A 15,671-nucleotide genomic window follows, 5' to 3' on the forward strand; every position below is an offset into this window, starting at 1 on the left:
GAGGAAATTGAAAGCGCACGTAGAAGACAAGGTAATAGGAGAAAACCCAAGGACCCAGCCATTCAGAATGAGCTGCAAATCCCAAGTGGTGAGAAACGTTTGCAGATAGAGCCCAGAACTCTCTTTCATGTAGCCGAGAAAGCCATGGGCATAAAGGAAAATGACCATGATGCCGGGGTGCAGGGACAGGCCAAAAAGGGGGGCACATTCTGGAAACTGTAGGTGGGCTGCCCCAATTTATTCTAGAATTTAATTTTTTTTTTTTTTTTTTTGGACAGGCAGAGTGGACAGTGAGAGAGAGACAGAGAGAAAGGTCTTCCTTTTTGCTGTTGGTTCACCCTCCAATGGCCGCTGCGGCCGGCGCGCTGTGGCCGGTGCACCGCGCTGATCCGAAGCCAGGAGCCAGGTGCTTATGCTGGTCCCCCATGGGGTGCAGGGCCCAAGGACTTGGGCCATCCTCCACTGCACTCCCGGGCCATAGCAGAGAGCTGGCCTGGAAGAGGGGCAACCGGGACAGAATCTGGCGCCTCAACCTGGACTAGAACCCGGTGTGCCGGCGCCGCAGACGGAGGATTAGCCTAGTGAGCTGCGGCGCCGGCCTAGAATTTAATATTAAACTATGAATTGGAGCACATCTAGAGAGTGGTGCCTTCACTAAGGCTGGACGTCTGGGTAATAATAGTCATACTGACAACAGTGGGTCACTGATGTTGTGGGGCACTAGGAAAACGCCTCGGACTACAGTGTCCCTGTTTCCAGTGAGTTGAGTGAGTGGCCCCCAAGCTGGCCCAGGGGGCAGAGTTACAGCCCCTTCAGCCGCTGAGCCCCTGCACCCCAGTGGGTTACTCAGCTGGCATAGGGCTGGGGAGCTGTCTTTCCCTTTGATTTATTTGAGAGAGAACTCCTGTCTGCTTGCAGGTCTGTCACATGGATGGCAGGGACCTAATCCCTTGAGCCATCACCACCACCTCCCAGGATGTGTATAAGCAGGAAGCCGGAGCCGGGAACAGAATCCAGGCACTCCGATGTGGGACACAGGGGCCTGAGCCACGAGGCCCAGTGCCCGCCCCACTCTGGGGAGACGCCTGTGTGCCCAGCTCCCCGCCTCTGATCAGCTCAGCAGCTCCCAGCGACAGCAGCGCTCACATGTTTGCAGATGGCACCGCTGCTGGGAGGATAAGCTAATATTTGGATGTCAGAGTCAAGATTCTAAAATAACTTGAAACAGTGGGCTGGAGCCGCGGGATGCAATTTAAAAGCGAGGTGGGAAGACCTGTGTTGAAGTTTTTTTTTTTTTCTTTAATCACCTGCACAGCCCAGGGTGAAGAAAGTTCGGCTTCCCAGCGGCGAGGGGGGAAGGGCTGGGGCTTTCAGCTGGCCTCGGGTCCAAGAGGAACCAGGAGGAAGAAGGCAGAGCTGGAAAAGGCAGTGCTTCTCCCGCCCGCTTACCTTCTGCACACAAAGGGGAGAAACGGAGAACCGGGCGGGTAGAGACTGCTGTCTGTGGCCCCCATTCTTTCTACACACACATGAGAAAATGCACCCTTGCTTTTTTTTTTTTTTTTTTAATTAATTTATTTTATTTGAAAGGCAGAGTTACAGAGAGGCTGAGGCAGAGAGAGAGAGAGAGAGAGAGAGAGGTCATCACTCCCTGGATGGCCACAATGGCCGGAGCTACACCTGTCCAAAGCCAGGAGCCAGGAGCTTCTCCCGGGTCTCCCGCGTGGGTGCAGGGGCCCAAGCACTTGGGCCATCTTCCATGCTTTTCCAGGCCATAGCAGAGAGCTGGATCGGAAGTGGAGCAGCCAGGACACGAACCGGCGCCCACATAGAATCACGGCACTGCAGGCAGCAGCTTTTTTTTTTTTTTTTTTTTTTTTTTTTAAATTTTTGACAGGCAGAGTGGACAGTGAGAGAGACACAGAGAGAAAGGTCTTCCTTTTGCCGTTGGTTCACCCTCCAATGGCCGCCGCGGTAGGCGCGCTGCGGCCGGCGCACCGCGCTGATCCGATGGCAGGAGCCAGGTGCTTCTCCTGGTCTCCCATGGGGTGCAGGGCCCAAGCACTTGGGCCATCCTCCACTGCCTTCCCAGGCCACAGCAGAGAGCTGGCCTGGAAGAGGGGCAACCGGGACAGAATCCGGCGCCCCGACCGGGACTAGAACCCGGTGTGCCGGTGCCGCAAGGCAGAGGATTAGCCTAGTGATCCGCGGCGCCGGCCAAGCAGCAGCTTTACCCACTGTGCCACAGCGCCGGCCCTGTACCCTTGCTTTTTATTGTGTCACATATAAGGCAGCAAAGAGTACACCTTGTTGTTGTTGTTTTTTAACTTCACAACAATTTAACTTAGAATTTATTTCATGTCAATAGATTGAATGATCTTTCATTCTCTTATTTTTATTATTTGAGAGACTTAGAGCTCTCTTTCACTGGTTCACTATGCAAATGCCCCGGGGGTAGGGAGGGCGCTGAAGCTTAGACCCAGGAACGCAATCCACACGGGGGCCAGGGACCCAACTCCCCTTGAGGTTCCAGCATCAGCAGGAGGCTGCACTCAGGAGCCAGACAGGCATCAAACCAAAGTACCCCAAGGTGGGGCGCCAAGATCCTAACTGGCATCAGGACCCCGGGGCCAGCTGCCTGCTCTGATTGATTCTACATTCTGCTGTGGAAGGTGCACGGCATTCCACTGTGTGTATCCATCATAATGTATTTAATAGCTCCTCTATTGCTGGCCATGGAGGTTGTTTCTAGTATTTTGCCATGACAAACAATGCTGCAGTGAATCACTTGTTTTGCTACGATGAACACTTTCCAATTGTGTTCAGCAACGCTAAAATGAACGATGTGTCGGTTCAAATATGTGCACGTGTAGCTGAAGAAGTGCAGTCACTGGGTTAGAGAGCATGCTCTTTGTTGTCATGGGGATGAGAGGGGAGGCATCTGGCCAGCAGTTAAGGCCCGATCGGGGCTCCTGTACCCCACGCTGGACTAACTGGGTTTGAGTCCTGCCTTTGCTTCTGATCCCAGCTTCCTACTGATGTGCACCCTACAGGGACTCAGAACTTGAACCATCATCTACGCCTCCTCGGTGCATTATAGAAAACTGGAAGCAGAGGCTGAGATGAGACTTGATCCCAGACACAGCAACATAGGATGCAGGCACAGCTTAGCCCGCTGCACCACAACGCCTGCCCCTCACCCTCCGGGTTTGAGTCCTTGTTCCACTTCCAACCGCTGCTTCCTGCCAGTGTGCACCCTGATAGGCAGCAGGTCATGGCCCAATGCTTGGGTCCCTACCATCCACATGGGAGATCCAGACTGAGTTCCAGGCTCCCGGCTTTGGCCTGGCCCAGCCCTGACTGTTACGAGGGAGTGAACCAGAAGATGGAAGAGCTCTGTCTCTGTATTTCTCTGCCTTTCAAATTGAAAACAAGTAAAAAGTTTAAAAAAAAAAAAGTTCTTAATTTTTGCACACGAGGCCCTACTTTTTCCTTCTGTACTGGTCCTGACTGGGGTGGCTGCCACAACATCAGAACCTTTGTGGGTGGCATGGGCTTTTCACAGCACGATGGCTGGACTCCAAGTGTGAGAGTTTTAAGAGAGAGAGCACGCCAGGTGGAAGTAGCATCACCTTTTATGGCCTAGCCCAGCTCCTCCTTTTCATGAAGAGTGGCAAGGCCACAGTGTAGGGAGAGCAGGGCGAATGGGAGACGTGGTCAGTGCCTTGGGTTTGCCACCTGCTGCCCTGTACAGGTCGCATTCCTCTTCTGGTCTGCACAAGGGCCCAGGGAACCCAGTTTTGCCTCCTCTGTTGGGACTTTGGGACCCTGCTGGGAAAGGACCAAGAAGAGTCAGGAACTCCACACTTCCAGCCCTGCTCCTGGGTCATTTCCCTGGGCGCTCTCAGGGATTAGAACCATCAGCAGGGGGCCGGGAGCCTGACCCAGGAGCCCAACCCTGGAGGCTGAGAACTCCCAGGGACTCAGCGCCAGACATCTGTTTCTCCTGCTGCCTCTCCGCTTGGCTACCGATTCCTCCTCCTTTGTTTCTCCCTGGGGCATGTTGCTGTCTTTCTCATTAACTTCCCTTCAGCTCCCAGCACGGTCCCCAGGCTCTGGGCGCCGCTAATTCCCCATAATCCACTGGCACACCAGGCAGCTAATTAAACGTGTGTGGCATGTTCTCTCCAGCAGGCAGGCTCGGCGTCTCCCTGCTCCGTCGCCTGTCTCGCCCGTTTCTTTTCCCTTCTTAGGGCCCTGTGCGGTTCCAAGCTCTCTGGACGCTGCCCAGCTGTCCCAGCCGATCTGCCCGCCTCTCTTCTGGGCACACCTTTGCCTGTGGCTGCCGATCAGAGCGCCGTAGCTCTGAATCGGAGCCTCGCGCCCCACCGCCATAATTCACACCCCCTTCCCTCGTGAACTTGGTCCCGCACAGATCCCTCCCCCGCCCCCTCTGTGCCCCCTCCACACCTTTGTTCACCTTCTTACCTCTGACTGCATCTCACCCCCTCACTCCGCCATCTCCACCTCCCTCACCTTGTCACAGTCCCTGCCATTATTTAGAACTCATCTCCGCCTGACACTTCCCCCAATCTCCCAACCCCCATGGGGAATTCTCCTTCCCTGAGCTCCCATAGCGCTTTGCAGCTCCCTCCTGGCGCTGATCTCTTCCCATCTGTTATGGTTCTGCTGCCCTTGCTAAATTAGATCTTTGGGTACAGGGTCTAGGTCCTCCCAAGTGCCTATGTCACAGTGCACCTTCCAACACTTCATTGTCTCCCGGCCCAAGGTGGCCTTCATGTCCACATCCCAAGAAGAGGGAGGAGATGAGGAAGGAGATGAGGAAGAATAAAAAGAATGGGCCTAGGGCCAGCACTGTGGTGTAGTGGGTAAAGCCGCCACCTGCAGTGCCAGCATCCCAGTTGGGTGCCGGTTCAACTCCCGGCTGCTCCACTTCCGATCCAGCTCTCTGCTATGGCCTGGGAAAGCAGTAGAAGATGGCCCAAGTGCTTGGGCCCCTGCACTTGTGTGGGAGACTTGGAAGAAACTCCTGGCTCCTGGCTTTGGATTGGTGCAGATCTGGCTGTTGTGGCCAATTGGGGAGTGAACCAACGGATGGAAGGCCTCTCTCTTTCTCTCTCTGCCTCTTGTTCTCTCTCTGTGTAACTCTGACCTTCAAGAAAATAAATAAAATCTTAAAAAAAAAAAAAAAAATTGGGCCTGCCAGTCAAGTTGACCTCTTTCTAGCACTTCCTCTCCTAGTGCCTTCTGCAGACATCTCGATGACCATCTCGATGCTTAGCTACAGGAGAACCGGAGTACATGGCTCCCTTCAACAGGTCACCCCTTACTTTACGGATGAAAAAGAAAAGGCCCAGAAAGGGTCAGAGAGAAGCAGGACGTAGGCCTAGTGGTTAAGGTCTGGGATTTGGAAATAGACGGATCTGGTTTGAATCCTACCCCTGCAGTAACCTTTACTCCTCATTTGTTTTGTTGTATTTATTTTATTTGAAAGTCAGAGTTACACACACACACACACACCCAGAGAGAGAGAGAGAAAGAGAGAGAGAGAGAGAAAATCTTCCATCCACTCTTCCATTCCCCAGATGGCTGCAATGGCTGGGGCTGGGCCAGCCAGTCAGGAGCGTTTCATCTGGATCTCCTACATTGGTTGGAGGGGTCCAAACACTTAGGCCATCTTCTGCTGCTTTTACCAGGCCATTAGCAAGGAGCTGGATAGGAAGTGGAGCAACTGGGACATGAACAGGCGCCCATATGGGATGCTGGTGCTGCAGGTGGCAACTTTACCTGCTACACCACAGCGCTGGGCTGTACTCCTCATTTGTGAAGTTGGGCTAGTGATACCTACTCCTACTTAGGGGGTAAGAAAATTAAATAGAGGAATAGAGCACGCAACACGGCCAGGTGCGTTGTTCACGGTCCTGGTTTGGCTCTTCCTAAGAGCAGACCGTGACACAAGGATCTGGGTGCCAGTGGCAACCCCAAGAAGCAGGGTGAGGGAATGGGGAAGTGAGGCAAGGCAGGCGGGAAAGAAAACAGAGCATCCGGACGGGAAGGGATTTGCACCATGGAAAAATGTACTCAACTCTGCCCTAGCTTCTGTGAGACTGTCCCAGCCTTTCAGCTGGGAATCAGAGGTGTCCATGGCAGGGCCAGGAAGCTGTGGTCCTCATCCACTGCCTTCAGTACTCTGGCCTGCCCCACACCCACTGCCCTGGCCCTTGGGAGAGACACACAGGAAGCACACTCAGGTGCAGGTGCCCTCCAGCCAGGCCTGGGCCTGTGGGTGGGGCACAGACAGCAGTAATAAGACACCTGCTCTTCCAACGCGCTCTTGTGCTCACACAGCAAAGTAGGAGCTGCAACCTAGCCTCTCCTCCTCCTCCTCCTCTTCTTTTTCTTCTTCTTTTTTTTTTTTTTTTTGCATCCTACCCTCTCTGTGAACTCCGTGGCCACCGCACCCTCACTTCCCTGCAGTGCACCCCTGGCCTTCCCTCCTCAGATCCCCCTCCACACCATCATCTTTCTCAGTTCCCTTTCCCATCCCAATCCCCCTGAGGCAAGTCTTGCTGTCCCTGTCCTGGCCATCCCAAGGGAAAGTGTCAAAGGGCTTCCAGCCAGAGCCACACCCCATCTGGGACTTCACCGGCTTGCCTTCTCCCCTCCCCTCCCACTAGTGGGGTCACAGAAGGGGTAAGATGCCCTAGGGAGGGTTGTGGCTGCATCCCCCCCCTTTCCCTGTCTATGCCTCTCCACAGACCTGTGGCGCGAGCGTTCCAAGCTGGTGAAGGGGGCAGGTGTGACCTAACAAGGGCTGGACAGAAGCCTCACCCTGTGACTCCCAATATCTACGTTATCCAGCCGGGAACTCCTCCACCAGTGCTTTACAGTCATTTCTTTTTCTTTCTTTTTTAAAGATTTATTTATTTGAAAGTCAGAGAGAGAGGGAACTTCTATCAGCTGATTACCTCCCCAGATGGCCGCAATGGCCAGTGCTGGGCCAGGTCAAAGTCAGGAGCCTGGAATTCCATCCGGGTCTCCCATGTGGGTGCCAGGGGCCCAAGCACTTAGGTCATCTTTCTCTGCTTTCCCCAGGCCATTAGCAGGGAGCTGGAGCAGTCGGGACCCAAACCAAAGCCCATATGGGATGCTGGCACTGCAGATGGGGGTCTTATCTGCTACACTACAATGCCGGCCCCTAGCAAGCTATGCCACAACGCTGACCCCCCACCCCGCCCCACAGGAACCTTTTTAAAAGTTTTTATTTTCATGTTATTTGAAATACACACACACATACACAGAGGAACAAGAGGAAGAGAGATTGACATAGGCAGCAACAGAGACAAAGACCTTCCATCTGCTGGTTCATGCCCCAGATACCAGCAACAGCCAGGGCCAGGTCAGGCTAGAGCCAGCAGGAGCCCAGGACTGAATCCAGGTCTCCCACACCGACGGCAGGGACCCAAGCCCTGGAGCCACCACGGGCTGCCTCCCCCCGGTCTACATTAGCAGGAAGCTGGAACTGGAAGCGGAGCTGGGACTCGAATCCATGCACTCCAGTATGGGATGTGGGCTTCTGTCTCAACCGGTGCCTTAACCATTGGGCCGAGTGCCTGCCACCAGCTGAATCTCTCCAGCAGAAAATTCAGTTCTGCCCACGGAGATTCTCCTTCTCGCTCACGACCCCTGCCAGGGCTGCAGACTTTGCCTTCTTCCAAGGCGGGATGGGCTTTTTCACACTCGGAGGGAAGGAAGGAAAACCAGGTCATTAAGCTCTTCCCGTGCTGGTGACATTGACCCCGTCCCCCAAGGCCACTGAGGCTGGACAGGTGTCCCAGCCCAAATCTCACCTCCCACTTTCCTTGCCGCCTAGAGCCGGCCGGTCCAGTCCCCGGGTCCTGCTCCCATCACATCGGGGAGGAAGCTGGAACGCGGAGGGCCCTGGACCACCCTCAGTGTCCCCTCTGCTAACTTGTGTAGATGACGCCTGCTGTCCAGACCGGAGCAGGAGGCTCTGGGGAAGGGTCCGGCGCTCGGCGCACGCTCCGTGCGGTGGCCCCGCTCCCCCTGCTCGGCGCCCCTCCCGCTCACTCCTCTCCCCTCCTTTCCCCCTGCCCGGCTCTCCCCGGCCTCTCCTCCGTCTCCCCGCTCGCTGGGCTCGCTCCGGAGCGGTCCTTCCCCTTCCCTCGCGCCTCTCCGCGACCCCTGTCCCTGCCGCCGCCGCCGCCTCCTCGGGCCCCGGAGGAGCGACCCAAGCCCCCGCCGCCCCCGCCAGGCCCGGCGCCGCCGCAGCGCGGGCGGTCAGTGCGCAGCCCCGGCGCCCGGCCGGAGCGCGGAGCCCGCAGCCGGATCGCGGGCTCGGACCGAAGCCGACCCGACCGCCGCCCCCAACCAGGTGAGCGCAGCTCCGCGGGAGGCGGGCGAGTCGTCTTTACCGCAAGCGGGGGCGGCCGAAGGCGCGGAGAAATTGGGTCCTTTTTCTCCGAAAGGAGGATCTGGGAGGTTTTTCGTGAAAGAGGCTCCAGGGCTTCCACTCCGAAGGGATGGGTGGAGGGAGGGTCTGGGGGAGACGGGGTCCGGGCGAGCCTTTGTGGGGGACGTTTTCGCATGGAGAATGATTAATTGGCTTCTTGGGCGAAAGCGGGGCTTATCTTCTGGAAAGGATGAGGGGCTTCGAGGCGGGGCTCGGGGGGTCTGGCGGGGCTCGGGGGGGGGGGTAGCTGGGGAGTGGGCGTTGGGCGGGAGGGGGCTCGAGATGCCCGCAGTCTGACATCGCTGCACCTCCCCGGTTGGATCCGGGGCTCTGGTCTGCAGCTCTCTGTGTCCCGGTTCTGTTCTCTTTGAAGATGACTATTTTGAGCCCCACCTGGACAGACCCAGGAATAGCCATTTCCTTCCCTGGGGCTCTGAGCCCCACAGGCGCCCCCATCTCTGGTCTGCTCAGGGCAAGGGGTTGGTGGGAGGGATGGGGATCTGAGAAACAGGCAGTGGTGGGGGAACCAGAGGCTGGGCACTGGGTACTGGTGGGCTGCACCCAGCTTCGGGGGGAGGTGGCTGGGGTGGGGTGGGCAGGTGTTCCTGCTTGGAAAGCAGCCGGGCCAGGAAGCGTTGAGCTGTTCCCTGCTCCCAGAAGATGGAATGCTGGAGGCTTTTGTTTGCTTGCTTTTTTCTTCACCCATACTCCCAGGACTCATTCCCTGGCCTCCTCTCCTTTTTCTGCAAAAAAGGGAAAGTGAGGCAGAGGACAGGTTGGCTGGAGATACCTGTTCCTACAAGGGAAGAGTGGTGGAGAGCAAGGCACGGTGCATTTAGGGTTTAAAAAAACAAAACAAAAAAACCTCATTTCAAGGCTGGCCTCAGTGCTCCCTGGGTGACCTTGGACCAGAGCGCTTCCCTTGTTGGGCCTCAGCTTTCTCATCTGTGAAATGGGCCCGCCTCCCTTGCAGGTTTGCAGAGACCAGATGCATCCAGAGGAGCTCTGTAAAAGGCACTATCCCGGACACCTGTGAGGTGCAGGCCTCATTCTCCATGAGCCCCCGTCCCTCCCCATTGCCCGCACCAAGGGTACTGCTAACCCATTGGGCGTCTTCATAAGAATTAGAAAAGGTCTCCGATAGGAGACCTTGTTCAGCTGGACTAGTGACTTGGGGGTCTTTATTCGGAGAGTCAGGAAGGCGTCCTCCAGCCCAGAACTGCCTGCCCTGACAGCTGGGCAGGTGGACTGTGAGCTGGGTTTAAGCTCCCACAGCCCATCAGCTACACCTGGCACTTCCTCTCGGCGGGCCCCGGCGTCTCCAGGAGACACAACAACGCAGCACACTCTTGGTGCGTCTTCTAGAGAATTCCACGTTGCAGGCTGGCTCCACTTCAGCGCCTTAAGCTGCTCGAGCCCCAGCGCCCATGCTGCAACAGGGGGCACGCTGGAGTCCCCATCAGGGGCTCCTCGGCATTAGGCAGTGCCTTCCCAAGCTCTCGGGGCTAAGGGCCTCTGTGTCCCTCACCTCATGCTTCCCTGGACCCCAGTGCCTTTTTGAGGGCCAAGAGCAGAAGCTTCTACACAGCCAGGGAGCAAAGCCGTGTACAAACCATGTTCCCATCTGCCATCTGAGCAGCCTCACCGTGAGCCTGAGAGGCGGGTCTCTGCCCAGAGAGGTTAAGGAACTTGCCGAAATCTGCAGAGCTTGTGAGGCAGAGAGGCAGGCGGGAGCTGAGCCTGGGGCCGGCTGTCTGTCCTCTCCACTCCACCGCGACTGGCGTACAAAGCTGCCAGCATTTTGCTAGCCGTCTCTCCCCAACAGCCCCTGGCTCTCTCCTGCCCGAGCAGAGGGGAACGAGCCCCTTTCTTTTTTAGGGAGGAAGTAACCTCGAGGCCCAACTGGGCTGGCCTCCGCAGTACAGGAAAAGCCCTAGGAGGCCCAGACAGAAGTCTGGTACCAGCGCTGACTGTGGATGGGGGAGGTGTGGGGTTTGGGCAGAGGCTGGGCACAGGGTCAGGGGCAACCTTGCTGTCCAGATGTGGGCTGCAACAGAAACGCTCAGGGAGGACATCCACACAGAGGGCCGGTGCCTGCATGAGCCATCGGAAAGTGTCACCAACGAGGGCCCCCTGAACACCACGGTCCGTGGGGTGCCACTGGGAGGGGGAGGGGTGGGGGAGTCTGCCCTACAGGACTGTAGGCCCCTTAAAATCCAGGTGGTTCTCAAAGGATGGTCCCTAGACCCACAGCAACCTGTCAGAAACGCAAATCGTCAGGTCCCATCCTTGGCCAACTTGTCCCTGGGACACTGAGGCATGCTTAAGTCCAGGCCAAGTCCAGTGTAGGAAGATGTAGCTGCGGGCCATGGGCAGGGCTGGAAGGGCCCCGGTACCCCGTGTCGGAGGCCGCCCATTCATGCTGCGTCTCCCCTCGCAGGTGCCATGCTGCCGCTCCTGCTGGGCCTGCTGGGCCCGGCCGCCTGCTGGGCCCTGGGCCCGGCCGCGGGCTCCTCGGAGCTGCGCTCCGCCTTCTCGGCCGCCCGCACCACCCCGCTGGAGGGCACGTCGGAGATGGCCGTGACCTTCGACAAGGTGTACGTGAACATCGGCGGCGACTTCGACGCGGCCACGGGCCAGTTCCGCTGCCGCGTGCCAGGCGCCTACTTCTTCTCGTTCACGGCGGGCAAGGCCCCGCACAAGAGCCTGTCGGTGATGCTGGTGCGCAACCGCGACGAGGTGCAGGCGCTGGCCTTCGACGAGCAGCGGCGGCCCGGCGCGCGGCGCGCCGCCAGCCAGAGCGCCATGCTGCAGCTCGACTACGGCGACACGGTGTGGCTGCGGCTGCACGGCGCGCCGCAGTACGCGCTCGGGGCGCCCGGCGCCACCTTCAGCGGCTACCTGGTGTACGCCGACGCCGACGCCGCCGCGCCCGCGCGCGGGCAGCCCGCGCCCCCGGAGCCGCGCTCGGCCTTCTCGGCGGCGCGCACGCGCAGCCTGGTGGGCTCGGACGCGGGCCCCGGGCCGCGGCACCGGCCGCTGGCCTTCGACACCGAGCTGGTGAACATCGGCGGCGACTTCGACGCGGCGGCCGGCGTGTTCCGCTGCCGCCTGCCCGGCGCCTACTTCTTCAGCTTCACGCTGGGCAAGCTGCCGCGCAAGACGCTGTCGGTGAAGCTGATGAAGAACCGCGACGAGGTGCAGGCCATGATTTACGACGACGGCGCGTCGCGGCGCCGCGAGATGCAGAGCCAGAGCGTGATGCTGGCGCTGCGGCGCGGCGACGCCGTCTGGCTGCTGAGCCACGACCACGACGGCTACGGCGCCTACAGCAACCACGGCAAGTACATCACCTTCTCCGGCTTCCTGGTGTACCCCGACCTCGCCGCCACCGGCCCGCCGGGCCTCGGGCCCTCGGAGCTCTGAGCCCCACCCCGGGAGGGGAGCAGTGCGTGCCGAGCGAGCCCTAGCGTGGCCGCCCGCCCAGCGCGGCGCGACTGCGCCAATAAAGTGCACCTGCGCCTGCCGGCTCACGGCTCCTGAGCTGTGTCCTGACTGCCACGTGGTGGGAGGGGGGCGGGAGGGAAGCGGCTGCTGCAGCCCCCCGGTAGAGGCCAGAGGTCAGGGGGTAGGATTCGGCCAGGCCCTGGCAGGGGAGGGGGTGGGAATCTGTCAGAGGCGCATTCCCTGGACCCGTTGTCGTGGGTCCCCTTCCATGTCCCTGGCCCGGTGGTCCGTCCATCTGACTCCTTCCCGTTCTTAGGGCCTGGCTGATTCCTTATGATGACAAAGGACAGTATCCCACTACCTCCGCCCCGGGCCTGAGAGCCCAGACGACAGTCCACTCCTCCTTGCAGTAGGGTGAGGCTACCTGGTTGCCCAGGCTCCCCACCCCCACCCCCCGGCATGGGAGGGTGGCTTGCTCAGGCCGAGGGTTAGAAAGAGGAGGACACAGGCTCCGGGGGCCAGAACAGGGCATTTTATGGAAGGGCCACACACAAGCGGGCTACGTGTACCCCAGCTGGTCTCTCTCCATCCTCTCGAGACTTGCTTGCTGACATGGACCAAAAGACAGCCCCCTCCCCAAAGAGGTAGTGTTCCTTTGCCCAATTCTCTCTGGTCTTCCAACAGACAGAATCCCCCCAATCCAATCCATGGGAAGCTCAGAGGCTCAGAAACCCCAGAGCTTTGGCTGGGCTTTGAAGGGGGTATCTAAAGGAGGAGGGGGTCCCAGGGATGCCTCAAGACCTGGCCCACACTGCCTGGGTGGGAGTTGGAGAGTGCAACCCGGCCCTACTTGGGGGCAGCTTCCCTTCCAGCATCTCAATCTTACTTCTCAGCCTACATGTCCTGCCCCTTGCTCTGTGCCTGTCACCTGGGCTCTTAGCCTGTCAGGGTGCAGGGGACAAGGTGGGGTGGGACAAGCAGAGAGCTGCAGCAGAGGATGCAAGCCACACCCAGAGATCTGAACAAGGTGCCACATGGAAGCCCGTGCTGGGGATGGGTCTGGCACAGGTGGTGGTGGTGATGGGAGGTGGGGGAGGGGAGTGGCAGGTGAAAGGGAAGGGTCAAGGGAAGGGGTCAAGGACGGAAGCCCAGGGCACCAGTGTTGGGGGCTGGCCCTGGGGGCAGAATCCCTTGCACAGGTCCCACAGTGTTTCCTGTGCCAGGAGGGCAAAGACCTGGGCCCAGCGACCCCTCTCCTCGGCCTCACTGGCTGCGTGGAGCCGGTAGACACAGGAGAGGCCCGTGAGGAGCAGCTGTTCAAAGTCCCAAGGGCTAAGAGGAGGCCCCTTGCGCAGGTCCTGGAGCTGCTGTAGCCGCTGCTCGGCAGCCTCCAAGTCGCTGGGCACTCGGTGCTGCAGGAGGAGCCCAAGTCGGCGGCCGGGACGTGTGGACGCTAGTTCCTCATCCTGGATGCGCAGCTGCCCCATGACATCCAGCTCCAGCCCGGCCCAGAGCAGCTGCAAGGGGAGCCATGTGAGGGGTGGGACTGTGGCCTGGGGAGCAGGGCAGGGGGGCACAAGCAGGCAGTAGTAGGACCCGCCCTCCTGACCCCAGCAGACCCACTCGGAGACATCCCCCTCCCCAACCCTGAGCTTAGGGATTTCTGGACAGTCCTACCCCCAGGACCCAGGCTGCGAGGAGTGAATGACCTCAAACATCACTTCCGGGGCCGCTGGCTCCTGCAGACCACCTCCCATGCTGGTGCTGTGCGGGGGCTGCCCTGGGGCAGCAGAGAGAAGTCAGGCCTCAGCCACACTCCACCCTGAACATCCCAGCCTCCTAGCAGGAGCCCTACGGACTCTTCCATCTAGCAAAGGGCAGGAATGCCATCCCTCCCCTAAGCACAGACACACATGTGGCCGTTCAGTCTCCCAGGCTTGGGTCTTGTGATCTCGAGTGTCACACCAAGCCCAGTTACCATCTCGGCAAATGCCCAGGACTCCTCCTTCGACTTGCACAATGCCCTTGGTAAAGAGCTCCTGGCCAACGGGTCACAAGACCCTGCCCCTGCCTCCCCCCCCCCACAACTTTCTGGTGACAGTGTGACCCAAAACAGTGCCAGAGGCCCTCCCCAAAGGCAGGGACCTCTCTGGGAAGTGCCTCCTCTTTCAGTTGTGTGCACAGCTGGGAGGCCCAGGCAGGGCAGAGTGTCGGCAGCAGCTTCTGCCATCCCAGCCCTTGCAACGATTGTCGCAAGCCCAGGGCAGGTCAAGAGACTCTGCCTGGGACATCAGCTGGATAAGCCAAAGCCTCAACTCTGTAGCCAATGTTCAGGGTACAAAGAGCTTTCCCCCTAGGCTGCATCACCTGCGCTTCTAGTTTGGGGCATGGGCCCCCACCATCACCCACCACAGCACGCATCAGCCTAGCAGCCCACAGTTCCTGTGCCCTCAAACAGAGCTGACCGTAACTGCTGCCGGCAGTGGCCTGCCTTGGCTCCTAGCCACCCACCACGAAGCCCAGGTACCTGCGTGTTGTGGGGTTGTAGCCACCCCAGGGAGAAGGAGACAGATGGCTACCACTGGGTAAACCAGGAACTGCCGCGCCTCAGCCATGGCCCACCACGTCCAGAGTCTCTCTCCCCACACCGGCAGTCCGCTCTCCTCTGCCTGCCACCCGCCACGCCTCCAGCTTTCCACCGCCGCCTGCCCCGGCGTTGCGCTGTGTGCCTTCAGTGCTGAACAGGGAGGAGCTGGCTGTGGCCTCCGTCACCTCTTTCCATCCCTTAGGAATGAGAACTCTGGTTGTTGGCAGCAGCAGCCTGTTCCTGCCCAGAGGGGCGGGATGCTTAGTCAATAGGAAAAGGGAGTTTGGTAGCCAACAGCTCCAGCTTGGCCCTCTCAAGGAATAGAGATTTCGGCCAATAACACTACCCTACTGTCTGTCCTCACCCTCAAAATATCCTGTAACTGAAGCCAGCCCCCCAACACCCTGTCTAGCCCAGCCCAGCCTCCAGGGAGCCCCTCAGCCGCTGAGCATCAGCTGCAAAGCCCCAGCCTCTAATCGCACAGCGAGCTAGCTGGGCGGCCCCAGGGAAGGCAGAGCCAAGAACTCCTGACTCCTGATAGTCAGCCATGGGCCAAACTGACTCTGGCCCAGCTGGGGCAGGGAGTGCTGTCTCCTGGAAAACAGATAAACCTGCAGCTCCTGAGTTTTTTTGCCCCAGTCTTGTATCTCTTCTACTTGCTAGCAACATTCTCAGCTCAGGCCAGAAACCAGGAAGACTGCTTTACTCCCAGATGGACTGCGTTGTGGTGCTGCGGGTTAAGCCACTACTCGGGGCACAGGCATCCTGTAAGAGTGGTGGTTTGCCCGGTTGCCCCTCTTCCAGGCCAGCTCTCTGCTATGGCTTGGGAGTGCAGTGGAGGATGGCCCAAGTGCTTGGGCCCTGCACCCCATGGGAGACCAGGAGAAGCACCTGGCTCCTGCCTTCGGATCAGCGTGGTGCACCAGCTGCAGCGCGCTGGCCGCAGTGGCCATTGGAGGGTGAACCACCGGCAAAGGAAGACCTTTCTCTCTCTCTGTCTCTCTCACTGTCCACTCTGTCAAAAAAAAAAAAAAAAAGAGTGGTGGTTTGAATCCTGCTTACTCTACTTCTCACCTGGCTCCTTGCTAATGCACCTGGAAAGCTATCGAAAGGCAGCTCAAGTACTTGGGCCCCTGCCATTCA

At 58.9% G+C, this 15,671-nt stretch overlaps 2 protein-coding genes across 4 annotated transcripts; one reads left to right on the forward strand and one right to left on the reverse strand.

The window, feature by feature from the left end:
* Positions 1-10,939: 10,939 nt before the first annotated feature.
* Positions 10,940-11,920, forward strand: C1QTNF4 (C1q and TNF related 4). The gene has a single exon (XM_062198009.1). The coding sequence runs from the start codon at positions 10,940-10,942 to the stop codon at positions 11,918-11,920; it is 981 nt and encodes a 326-aa protein (XP_062053993.1).
* A 539-nt stretch (positions 11,921-12,459) lies between these two features.
* On the reverse strand, positions 12,460-14,765 carry FAM180B (family with sequence similarity 180 member B). Of its 3 annotated transcripts, XM_062198010.1 has the most exons (3): positions 14,469-14,765; positions 13,651-13,721; positions 12,460-13,458 (listed from the first exon to the last, which is right to left on the reverse strand). In XM_062198010.1, exons 1-3 carry the CDS (start codon positions 14,554-14,556, stop codon positions 13,063-13,065), a joined length of 555 nt encoding a protein of 184 aa, XP_062053994.1. In that variant the 5' UTR covers positions 14,557-14,765; the 3' UTR covers positions 12,460-13,062. The 3 variants fall into 3 exon arrangements, with proteins under 3 accessions (XP_062053994.1, XP_062053995.1, XP_062053996.1); XM_062198011.1 differs by lacking the exon at positions 13,651-13,721 and having other exon boundaries at positions 14,469-14,555; XM_062198012.1 differs by lacking the exon at positions 14,469-14,765 and having other exon boundaries at positions 13,619-13,692.
* Positions 14,766-15,671: the final 906 nt, after the last annotated feature.

This window comes from Lepus europaeus, chromosome 7 (genome assembly GCF_033115175.1).
Source record: "Lepus europaeus isolate LE1 chromosome 7, mLepTim1.pri, whole genome shotgun sequence".
NCBI classification, from domain to species: Eukaryota; Metazoa; Chordata; class Mammalia; order Lagomorpha; family Leporidae; genus Lepus; species Lepus europaeus.